This window comes from Manacus vitellinus, unplaced genomic scaffold (assembly GCF_001715985.3).
Source record: "Manacus vitellinus isolate BGI_N305 unplaced genomic scaffold, ASM171598v3 scaffold_77_pilon, whole genome shotgun sequence".
Classification (NCBI taxonomy): domain Eukaryota; kingdom Metazoa; phylum Chordata; class Aves; order Passeriformes; family Pipridae; genus Manacus; species Manacus vitellinus.
The window spans coordinates 687,315-699,622 of NW_021940802.1; the positions used below are offsets into that span (position 1 = coordinate 687,315).

A 12,308-nucleotide genomic window follows, 5' to 3' on the forward strand; every position below is an offset into this window, starting at 1 on the left:
TTTGGGGAAGTTGGTACTGCTGCACATCCACCCAAAAAAGGAAAACACAAAGCACTGTGAAGTCAACAGAAGTTCACCTTCAAACATCTGTGCAGGACACAGGCAGTCTTCATCACTAATTTGACTCATCACTTAATGTTCAGACTGAGAGACAAAAAGTTTGTCAAGGTTCTCAGTCTTGTATTTATCCCCTCTCATCTGCCATAAAATAAGAATTGAGTTGTGGTGGGTTGACCCTCAGCAGCAGCTGAGCATCCACATTGCTGTTCACTCCCTCACCCTCCCCGGTGGGATGGGGAAGGGAACAGGAAGAGAAAATGGGAGAAAACTGCTGCACTCAGACACAGCAGTTTAATAAGTGGTGCTGTGGAAAGCCTGGCCAGCAATAGCCACAATCTTGGTGTCAGTAAAGCTGTGCTGCCCTCAGCACTGCACAGGCTGCTCTGGAGGAACTGAACTCCAGCCCAGCCAGACCCACACACAAGAATAAACCATTTCCTTTCTTCTCTTCTTTTTCAGGACCAGGACTTGCATTTATAGCTTACCCTAAAGCTGTTACTATGATGCCTCTTTCTCCACTGTGGGCAGCTCTGTTCTTCATGATGCTCATATTCCTTGGATTAGATAGTCAGGTATGAAAAAAATGCTATTTAAATGTTCTGTCAGATTCCCTGGAATGTGGGTATCAGCACCCTGGGTGTAAGCATCATCTAACCTGATTTAAAACCCAACACTAACTCAGCTCTTCACTTGAGAGCTTTAATTCAAGTTCCTATTTTAAATCTCAGTTATGTGATGCTGGAGATTTCTTCATGATTAACTATGAAGGCTGGTTCAGCTTCTCTCCAGCTTTCATTATTAACATGGAAATCAGTTTGAACTTAAACAAGGGTAATTAAAATTCACAGTTCAGTAAAATACCAGTTGTCTTCTTTCCCCATTTTTAAAGCAATGAATTTTGAAACTGAATATCAGATAGTGATAATGTAATTTTCTATGGTTTATTTTTACTTCAAGATACCATAGCAAGAAATGTGTAGTCATATCCTGAAACAAAGGGGCAGCATAGAATTTGTCCTTCCCGTGTGACCATAAAAAATGCAAACGCTGCTTGAAGAAAAATGTAAAGTGGCTGGAATTTTCAGCATGCAGCTCAGCTCTTAGTATGATTGGGTTCAGAGAGTTTATCATTATATACTGCAGAATAAAGCTCACCAGTTCTTATTTTGCCTGACATTTCCAATCACTAAACTTAATGTTTTAGTAACTGCTCTTTTTCCTGATCTCACAGCTCTTTAAAAGTCTTTTTTTTTTTTTTAATTGAGCAATTCCTGAATTCTGCTCTTGACTGTTCCAGTGAAACAGGCTTTATATTGTCTACTTTTGAGCATTAGTTTTGGTTCCTACTTCAGAAACCTTGCTCCAAAGCCCTGGCTCAGAAGCTCAGGCCTCTTGCTTTCTGCTGCTGTTTAAAGACAGTGAGAGTGTTCCTGCCCTCTTTATTAGAAGTGATTGGGCACTCAACAGCTTTGTGGAACTTCTTTCTTCTGGTGAATGGAGAGAACTTCTCCAAAAATCTGTTCCTTTAGCAGTGCTCCAAGGTGCATTGGCAGTCTGTGTCACTCCTTGGAGTGGCAAAGATGCAGGATGCTTAGAGTGACACCACCTTGCAACCCCACGAGTGGTTTGCACATGATTTAATTCCTATTTGTCTCAGTTTAATGAGACTGAAGTGTTTTGCTAAGGAGGATGAGCTATGAGGAAGACCAAGCTCCTCCCTCTAAGCAAATGTAAATTCAAAATTAAGAGGCTCCAGTAGGGAGATAGAAAAGATAGCAGGCCTTTATTAAAGGATATATGTGTGTTGGCAGAACAACAAAAGAACACAAAAACAACTAAACAATAGTTCTGCACCCAAAGTTCCCTCCAAAAAAAAAAAAACAGTTCAGTACTTTCCACCTTCTGGCACAATTCTAACCACAGACAGCAAGGGCTGACTCACTTGGTGTTTTAGAGTAAGTAAATCTATGACACTATTTAAGCCACATTTGGAAGATTTAATTTTTATTTAAGCCATCTGCTACAGGGCAATTGCATTCTGAGGTAACACTAGTGTATTCAACTGTTTGGATTCAATGGTGGACTGAAAATCCATAACTTTGGAGTTTTTATATCCTGAAAAATTTCTCTTCTGTGTTTGAGCTTCTACCTATTGAGCGTCCTCAGGGATAATCTGCTCCCTATGATGAGAACAGAGAAGGATATTTGAAGGGTTTGGTAGCAAATCCAAATCTCAGCAGCAGAGGAGACACAGATTTCATTTGTGCTTTCCTGCCCTTTGTTGCAGTTCGTGTGTGTGGAAAGCATCGTGACAGCTGTGGTGGACATGTACCCAAAGGTGTTCCGAAGGGGCTACAGGAGAGAACTGCTCATCCTTGGCCTCTCCATTGTGTCATATTTCCTTGGCCTAATAATGTTAACTGAGGTAAGAGGTGCGTTGTTGCAGAGAGCAGGAAATGGGGTTCTGTTTATGATCACGACAGATTAAAAGGAAGAACATTTGCCACAGACAAATTTCCCTGTCAGAAAAAAAAAAACCTACAAAATCCTTGAGAGCCTGTTCTCAGCTCCTTTGTAACATCTGAAATGTAAAAGGTCCCCTCGGTTTTCCAGTTTAGCTTAGGAAATATTTTAATTAAAAATACATAGGAAATTCCATCTGCTTTGCACCAGCCAACCAAATACACTGGCCATGGTTTCTGCTGACTTACTTTGCACAGAAACAACTACATTTGGGATGAAAAGATCGATAATGGAATTGAAGTAAAGTGAAAAGAGAAAATAAAAACATCTTTGGTTTTTCTATCGCTAGGCCAGCTCAATCAATGCAGCACATCTCTGAGCTGAAATTGTTTTGGTAAGAGTAGGGGGGTGAAAAAAGGAATTTTTTTTCCCCCAAACAGACCAGGGTGTTTGCTTTGGGATGTTCTAAACTGAGAATTCCAAGGGTGTCAGTCGATCCCATCAATTCACGACATCTGCCAACGCTGTGTTTGCAAGCCAGGTGGGGACAGATTCTCTGGCACTTGTTAGGAGTTCAGCACTTGTTTTTATCAACAGCCTCCACCTCCCTCACTTTCCCCTCCCAGGACAGGAAGGAGAGGGGCAGGATCCGCACTCTGCCCATATTTCTCCTGGCTGGGCCACTAAGGCCTTCCTGTACCCGGCAGGGCAAAGGACCTTAGAATCATAGAATCATAGAATCAGAGAATCATAGAATCAGAGAATCATAGAATCAGAGAATCATAGAATCAGCTGGGTTCCAAGGGACCTCTGAGATCATCGAGTCCAACCCTTGATCCAACCCCGCTGTGGTTCCCAGCCCATGGCACTGATGCCACATCCAGTCTCTTCTTAAAAACCTCCAGGGATGGAGAATCCACCCCTTCCCTGGGCAGCCCATTCCGATGTCTGATCATCCTCTCTGCAAAGAAATTCTTTCTGATATCCAACCTAACCCTCCCCTGGCACAGCTGCAGACCCAGCCCTCTTGTCTTGCTGATGGTTGCCTGGGAAAAGAGACCAACCCCCCCCTGGCTCCCCCCTCCTGTCAGGGAGTTGCAGAGAGTGAGGAGGTCTCCCCTGAGCCTCCTCTTCTCCAGGCTGAGCCCCCCCAGCTCCCTCAGCCTCTCCTCACAGCACTTGTGCTCCAGTCCCTTCCCCAGCCTCGTTGCTCTCCTCTGGACCTGCTCCAGGACCTCAATGTCCTTCCTGAGCTGAGGGCCCAGAACTGGACACAGCACTCCAGGGGTGGCCTCACCAGTGCTGAGTCCAGGGGAAGAATCACTGCCCTGGACCTGTTGGCCACCCTGTTCCTGAACCAGGCCAGGATCCATTGGCCCTCTTGTCCCCCTGGGCACACTCTGGTCGTGTTCAGTTCCCTGGCAATCCAAGTTCCTTCCATACCTGAGGAGCTGCAGGATGCAGTGCCCGAGGCAGCCTGACTGTACTGACCACCATGTGTCTCAGTTGTGCCCTGACTGCAGCAACCAGCTCATCCAGGGACTGAAATTCCCTCCACGGAGATCCACAGGCCTCTGACCATGTGCTTTTCCGACTGCTTTGTTACTGAAAACGAGCACATTTCACCCAAAAGAAATGTTTGGTGATTTTAAGCACGTTATTCTGCTGTCCTCAGTACAGAAGTCCTTACAACTAAGAGAATAAATGAACTAAACAAAATATATTTGCTTTAGATGCACTTTTAGGGAAAGGAAAACAAAGATGGGGAGATAGTGGAGACTAGGACAAAATAAAATGTTATTTTAGTGACAGGTCTTGCCAGACTAATCAGATGTCCCTGTATGATGCTCTGCATGAAGCAAATGCAGTTGAAGAGAAGCTTTAAATGCTTATATACTTTAAATTTACCTGTTATCCTTCTTACCCTCATTAAGATAAATTGTCTTTGCTATGTAAAATGGGAAATCTTGAAATAAATCCCTCCCACAATGCAAGTGTTGAGCACAGCACTGAAAGACATATTAATGAGATATACAGGTTAAAAGAAATATAAACATGAAGAATGAAGAAGATGCAAGTTCTCCAAACTGACAGGAATATTCTTGGAAGAGTTTTGTGGAGTTGTTATCCTTACATTGTACTGTCTTAGTTGGTTGATCTCTAAGTTTGCAGTTTGCTCAGATGTTTGCTGAGCTTCACCATGAGCACTTTGCAGTAGAGAATCAGTTTTCTTCACTTGCAGAAGATTGTCCAAGATGCAGTGGATCCCACGAGCTCCCCAAATAGCAGTACATTCAAACTGAAGGGCTGACCTCAAATCCCTATTTCCTTTACACAGCTCTCCATGGAGGGAAGACTTAGAATTCCTTTCTGTGGAAATGCTCTTTGTGAATCTCCTCCTCATTATTTCAATATAGAATTTATATGCTATAAAAGATGAAGTATCTCTCACAGAAAGTAGTGCAATATAATTCATATAATTTTAATAGTAGGTCAGACACAGAACCAAGCCCCTGCATCTTCATGTGCAGCACCAGTGGATGTCTGCAGCTCGACGTGATAACAGAGGAAATTAAAAGCAGGAAGGTGGGAGAGCATTTAGAAACCAGACAACTCTAGTTCTCTCCATTACAGACTTACTGCCCTAAAGCAAGTGCACAGTAAAAAAAAACAAAAACCAAAACACAAAAAACCCCAAAAAGCTTTCACAATAAGAAATCACTGAGAAATGAATATTCTTTGTTCAAGAAGTAACCAACCTGAGCAGGAAGGTCGCCAGGGAACCCACAGATTGACTGTGGAACCGAAGCATATTTGCTATGAAATATTCCTGCTGGTACCAACACAATATTTGTTTCCCTTTCCTCTTTTTGTCTTCCAGGGTGGGATGTATGTCTTTCAGCTGTTTGACTCCTATGCAGCCAGTGGCATGTGCCTTCTCTTTGTTGCCATATTTGAATGTGTCTGCATAGGCTGGGTGTATGGTGAGTTGCCTGAAAATTCCTGCCATCTTCACTTTTCCTAGAAGTTTTCTATTTGTGTAAAAGCAAAGTAGAGGCCTTGTACCCTTATGGAGTGGGGCCCTCCACATTCCCATGCCCTGCCAAAAGCCAGGAATGGCTTTTTTTTCCACTCTAAATAAACAAGGGAGTGGAATAGGTGTTTATTTTTTTTCCCCCCTTGGTCCTAGTCAGGACTGACCTCCACCTTCACCGTGGAAGTCCTTTGCTGCCTTGGAGAGTAGGGGTGGCTATAAGCCTTTTTCTCTCGGGAATGGTCTCTGCAGGGTGTGTTCCCCTGCAATTTACAGCCCTCACAGATAAACCCAGGGAAGGTGGACTCCATCCTCATTAACACAGAAGGGACACGGTGGGTGGCCTCAGCTCTGCTGCTTCTGTCTCCAGCAAAGTCCAGGGAAAAACCCTACAATGCTCAGAATGCTCAGGGTTACACCCTCAAGCAGTGTTGGCACACAAAGGAAGGACAATTTCACTTGGTAAAACATCATATGAACTGCAGATCACACACGTGCCCAGCTATCCAGAGAGTCACATACAAGCTTGTAGCATATAAATATATGTATATAATACTCTTTAACTGGGGATGCTCAGACTGTTCCTGACAAGAAGCCCTTTCTGTTTGACATCTCACCCACTCCTTCCTGCTGTTCATGTTGGTCACACACAGGTGTGGGCAGCAGCCTCTCTGCCAGGAGCATGAAGCAGATGGCAGGGAGGTGTGTCAGAGAAAGGCAGTAGCTTCAGTCCTCACAGCTCTGTGTGTGGTTTTCTCCTCATTGTTTGAAAATACTGGCTGTACCACCTCTTATTCTACATTCTACATCTGCTTTTCTCTTGTTTGTTTTTTTTGGGGGGGGGACAGGCAGCAATCGCTTTTATGAGAACATTGAAGATATGATTGGGTACAAACCCCTGTCATTGATTAAATGGTGCTGGATGGTCCTAACTCCAGGTATTTGTGCAGTAAGTACAGAATATCCAAACGATTTGTTTTAGACATAAAGAGGGGGTTTTGTACATGTTTTTATAATTTTGTTGCTGGTAATGATTGAGAAAAAGTGCCTACTGATTTGTATTTCAAATAAAAAACACTCTGTAGGTTCTGTAAAAATGGTTAAATGTTCTGTGAATAGTGAGAAACCTTAGCATGCCCATTCATAGGGAAAGAAATAATCCCAGAGCCCTAAACAAATATTTGCCAGTACAAGGGAGGTGTTTTTCCCTGCATGGTTAGGACACCTTGAGTATTAGCAGACAGCTTGAGCTTCTCCAGACTTGTGCTGGTTCCTTTGCTGCTCCAGCCTCCTTTCTCCTCTCTCTCTGGGTAAACAGACATTTTTCAAAGGAGACAGGACATTTTTTCTTCTAGCAAAAGTAGAAGAGGCCCAAAACACATCCCATGTGCATGAAGAAGGGGAGGGAACTTGCCATAGCAGAAGTTGGCAGTACTGGTGCCAGCTGTGGTGATCTGTGGCTGCATAACAGGGCAAAGTCACAAAAGCAGCATGATCAAATTGTCCAGAAACTTGATCCTGAGAGCTTTCAGTTCTCCAATACACAAATGATAAGCAACTGCAAAACCACAGGTGCTGCAGCACCTGGAGATCCAGGTTCCCTTGGGCTCTGCCAGTTCATTTGCAAACTCAGGACAATTTCAGACTCATTGCCACCAGTTCTGAAATGAACTTTTAACCCAGTGTCTCCTTTAACCACTTTGGAGAAAAGTGCATGGTAGCTTTTTTATGTTTCATAAATATAAATGGTTCAAACTGCTTGATTTGACACCTGTCAAATTTAGAGGGATCTATTGGAGCTTTTGGGAGGATGAAAGCATTGGCCTGCAGAACTGCAGAGACACACAGTGGATCGAGGCAACTTTGAAAATTTGGGCTTTCCTTTTTCATCCTGACAGGTTAGAGAGAACACAGCTTGTGTTGCTTAATCACAGCTGGTTCACGGTGGCAAAGCCTAATCTTTCCTGCCCAGGTACTCTTTGCCATCAAAGTGCAGGACTTATTGTCATCAAGAGGTAAATAGGATTTAAACTTGAAACGTTGTTCATTCCTCTGGGAGCTACTGAGATATGTTGCTTAAGCTGTACATAAAAGGAGATACTGCTGGTGGGTTTTTTTTTCTCTGAGTGAAGAGTTTTGCCTCCTGAGGGAGCCTGGCCTTGCCTAAACACTCAGTCACTATCTTGTTATGCAGGCAGGGTTTTCTCAAATAATACCACTAATAATGTTTCTGCTTGTCTCAGGGAATCTTCATCTTTTTCCTGGTGAAATACAAGCCTCTGAAATACAACAATGTGTATATATACCCTGACTGGGGCTATGGCATAGGGTGGATGATGGCACTCTCTTCCATGGTCTGTATCCCTTTGTGGATCTGCATTAAGCTGTGGAAGACAGAAGGCACTGTCATGGAGGTGAGATATATTTTCAGATTAATGCTGCTGAAGAAAGAATGGAAAGAATGTGTGAATCCTCACGTAGGTGAGACCAGGAACCATTTAATCTGAGCAGCAAAGCCACGTCCCTGTTACAGTGGCAGCCTGAATTAGCCCTCTCACTCAGTGCTGGAAAGAGGGATCTGAACTTCCTCTATTTTCTTCTGAAATCCTGTTGGGTTTTTTTTTTTTGCCTTCACTGACTTGAGCCTGTGGTAAATGAACCAAAACTGCAGCTTTTTGGTGCTCTGTTTCAGCTCAGTTTGCAGCTTAAAATGTCTGTAACGCATCAGGAAGGTTTGTACCAGCCATTCCCTCAGCTCAGCTGCCTTCTTTCCATGGTTTTGGGAACTAATGTTTGTGGTGCCAGGATTTTCCTCCAGGAGCTGGGTAGCAAACACTCACGTGTGTTTTCTGGGCAGTTTTCCTGAATACAGTTCCCTGAATGAGAAATATGGGCAAACAGAAACATTCAGTGCAATTTACTGACAGTTGGTGTCAGGTCAGCTCAGGTTTAGGCTGAGGTTAAGATTATTAAAAGTGTTACCTTTAAACTTGAAAGGCTTTTCGTTTCTGTGGGAACTCCAAAGAAAAACAGTGAAGATGGCAATAATGGAAGAAAAGGGAATATAAATTTTATTCAGCCATTTGGGATTTCTCATATTGCAGAAAAGCCTAATTATATCCATATTGCAATGACTCCATTTAGCTGATTAAACACGGCCTGGAGACTGCCTGGGAAATTTTTACTGTGGATATATAAACAAAAAAACCAGTTTTCCATAATACAGTTTTCTTAACATGTCAAAAAAGGAAATTTTCATGAATCTAAACATGAACTATTTCCTCTATGCATCACCCTCACATATCTCTGCAAGTAAACAGTCTTTAAACTGTGTAATCTACAGCACTGCAGGCAGGTCATTATCTTCTATATACAAGGATGACAAGAGGATTTTTTTAATCCCAGTTGGAAGCTTCTTGGGAAACCAACTTCCTACAGCATCTCTGCTCCCAAGCTGTGAGCTTGTGGACGTTGTTGCTAGAAAAGGGAAAGCTCTTGGATGAACGTGGATAGTTTCCTTTGTTCTTAGATGAATATGGATATTTTGCTTTGTTCTTTAGCTTAACACTTGTTTAGTTACTTTTTCCGGTGCACGTCCTACTACAACATGAGAAGTAAAACCTGCTCATTGAACAGGTATCATGTTGAGTTTCTTCATGGAAGGGGATGTTGCTCTAAATCAGCAGAAAACCTCAGTTTGACTTTAGATTTGCCTTCATTCTCTATAACCTTTGGCCTGGAGTGATTTGTCCAGAACTGTTCAACGTGCAAGTCCGTGACTAGAACAGGGAAAGAGCAGCAGACATTCAAGAGACAGGGCTTTTATAATCAATCTGTTGATGAGATGGGTGCCTGTGACCGAGAAAAATGCACTGATTTCCATTTTCTCCGATTTTCTAGAAATTCAGGAAGTTGGTTACGCCCAGCTCAGACCTGAAAATGCGGGGGAAGCTTGGAGGAGGAGCCTACATTGCAGCAATAAATGACTGCGACGCCAAACTGAAAGGAGATGGCACCATTTCAACCATCACAGAAAAGGAGACACATTTCTAAAAGAACTATCTTTTTTTTTTTTTTTTGGGCTGTTTTATTTTTTTGTATAAATAAATAAATAAATTCACTTAATTATAGAGGCTGGCTTGTTTTGCACAAAATTTTATTAACCAGTTAATTTTAAAGTGAAAATTGTATACTTGTTTAAAAGTGATTTTTTTGAAATTATAAGTAATGATTATGTAAAAGAAAAAGAAATAGTGTTATATGGTCTGTTAGTGATGACTTCTTGTAATATGGTGATTTCGGTAAATGTTCTTTTTTAGAAGTTAGAGGGACCTGTATAATGTGCTGTAAAACTTTTCTACTTTGATTTCTGGCAGGTGTTAATGTTGTATAGATCTCTGCCTTCTAACCTGTAAGCATTTCAGACCATTTCAGCTTTTTGTGTGTATATAAAGGGAACCAGACTGTCCTGTTATTTGTTTCAGAAGAAGTGATGAGGGGATGGGGCTGACTTGTGGCTGCTGTTGCATCTCTGTGTCTGTGTGTGGGCAGGACTCAGCTCCCAGCTGAGGGCAGTGGCTTTGTCCCCTGTGATCCAGCCCCTGCCCAGGCTAATCCTGAGTCCTGCCCATAACAAGGCTCTTCTTTAGGGTGAGTTTTGTGACCCTGACAGCACCTCAGCTGTTCCTGTCGCCTTCCCTCCACCTCCCATTGGCTTCAACAGGTCAAAAATGTGTGGCCCACTTCTGAGTCACTGTTTTTCTGGAGATTGGATTGAGTTTATTTCTGAAGGGCTCTGAATTTTGCTGCTCTCGTAGGCTAGTGGTCTCTAAGAGGATGTGCACTACTTCAGGAAACACCCCAAACTTTTTAATTTTGCTTAGTATCTGTGTGGCCAGTACTTCATTTTTGGCTGGCATTTACCATCCCCTGGAGTGAAATGTGTTTGTTGGAGGTCAAGGTTGCTTTATAGATTTAGAGATGTTCTGAGGAAAAAAAGAGCATGTTTAGAGGTCTATATATTGTGGCCTCTGTCTCTCACTTTATCTACTTTTCTACCCATTCCCCTCAATAGAAATCAAGGATCCTGCAGTGGCAAAGGGTAGCACTACATAGGTTTTCTCATGGCACATGGTGGGATAGTTTGGGTGTCCTGTGCAGGGTCAGGATTTGGACTTGTTCCCTTCCAACTCAGGATATTCTGTGTTTTCTCTTCAAGGTACTTTCTAGATATCCTCTGATTAGGCACTTATTCTTCTCCCCTGAACGGTATTGAGGCTTGCACTGAATTCAGAGTAGGAGTCTATCTGGTGGAAGGTTGGAGTGGTGGTTCTTTTACCTCTAACAAGATTTCCAAGAGGTCATTTATATAGGGTGCAGGTGAAGGAGTTAAGACAGGAATGTTGTGACTCCTCTGTGTCACAAAGTGAGCACTATTGGATTTGTCATATCAGGCCTTTTATTCCATCAGTTGTCTGAATTGACTCCCTCTGATTTAAAACTGATTTTGTATGTGAATCTAATGCTGGGTGGTTGTTCCACGAGGTGTGCAGATGCCCCAGTGTCAAAATCTCTAGACCTTATTTTGTGTTGGCTTTTTTTTTCTGACAGTATTCCAAACATCATTATTTGTTCTTGCCAATTTTTCTTGTGCTGTTTTTGTTATTTAATGGTTTTATGAGAAACCTGTGGAGGAACACTGTCCTACACTGCACAGTATTTGGGGGGGAGAGGCAAGCAACAGCCTAAGACAGCCATGAAGAAATGTCATAAAATCTGCTGCATTTCTGCAACTCAAAACCACCAAAGCTCAGATACTAATACCTGGAGTTGTTAGAAACAGAAGTGGCTTCTCCCAAGGAAACATTTCCCTAGAAGTCATAAAGTGTATCTAAATATTGAATGGATAGAACTGTACATGCAAATCAGCATTTCTTTGAGACCTTGCTGATATCTCTTAAAAAAGAATTTTCATAAACTTGCTTTGTCTCACGTCACATCATTAAATCTAATAGATCTATTTAATTTTACTTTATCTTATTTGTAGGGGGTTTTCGTGTGGCAAGGTGGGAGTCCAAGGGAGAACTTCTCTACCACAATTCTGCTTCAAGTACTGTAAGTCCTGCTTGCCTTTGCACATCTCCATTGTGAGAAGCTTAGGATAGGACATTTGGAAGGAACCTGCCTTTAGGCAGGCACAGACCTACAATCTTGTGCCTTCTGGCCTCCCTCAGAGGGAGTCTGCAGCTTGTCATCCAGAGCTAGAGGGTACCACTGAAAATCACAGTCCCATGGACTGGAATAGAAATAGTCCTGGAAAAGAAATGCTCCTAGAGTTGAAACCACAGATGAGATCCATACAATGAAAGAAACGAAAGCTACATATGGTAGCATTGAGAACATGCTCATTTCAAAACCTAGAAATCTATGTTTTTAGAAGTCCTAATGAGTCACAAATATTTTTGATTCAGTGTCCCTTCCTGGTTTTTCTCTCCACCCATCAGAGTTGCAGAACACCAGCCCCAAAGCCACATATGGGCCTTGGGGTGGATCGTGTTCTCTCTCAGAGCAAATGTGAAGATATTTTCTTACTGTTGAAGAATGTGCAAATGCAGATGCAACTTAGGTTATGCTTGGCCTTGGTCTCTGTGGTATTCCCTTCAGCAATCAGGACTCATCAGGAACGTTTCCAGCCCCATGTGCCAAGAGGTGCAGCCCCACCACTCCCCTGGCCACCCACGGACACAAAGGG

General features: G+C 42.6%; 1 protein-coding gene across 3 annotated transcripts in view; it reads left to right on the plus strand.

Annotated features, from left to right (window-relative positions):
* Positions 1 to 10,958, plus strand: part of LOC103759955 (sodium- and chloride-dependent GABA transporter 3) — a 94,370-nt gene extending 83,412 nt beyond the window's left edge. For all 3 annotated transcript variants that reach the window (XM_018084867.2, XM_018084865.2, XM_018084868.2), the window contains exons 10-15: positions 520 to 632; positions 2,348 to 2,485; positions 5,405 to 5,507; positions 6,406 to 6,506; positions 7,801 to 7,971; positions 9,458 to 10,958. In XM_018084867.2, the coding sequence (XP_017940356.1) occupies positions 520 to 632; positions 2,348 to 2,485; positions 5,405 to 5,507; positions 6,406 to 6,506; positions 7,801 to 7,971; positions 9,458 to 9,610 (779 nt within the window). In that variant the 3' untranslated portion in view covers positions 9,611 to 10,958. The remainder of the gene's footprint in view (positions 1 to 519; positions 633 to 2,347; positions 2,486 to 5,404; positions 5,508 to 6,405; positions 6,507 to 7,800; positions 7,972 to 9,457) is intronic.
* The last annotated feature ends 1,350 nt before the right edge of the window (positions 10,959 to 12,308 follow it).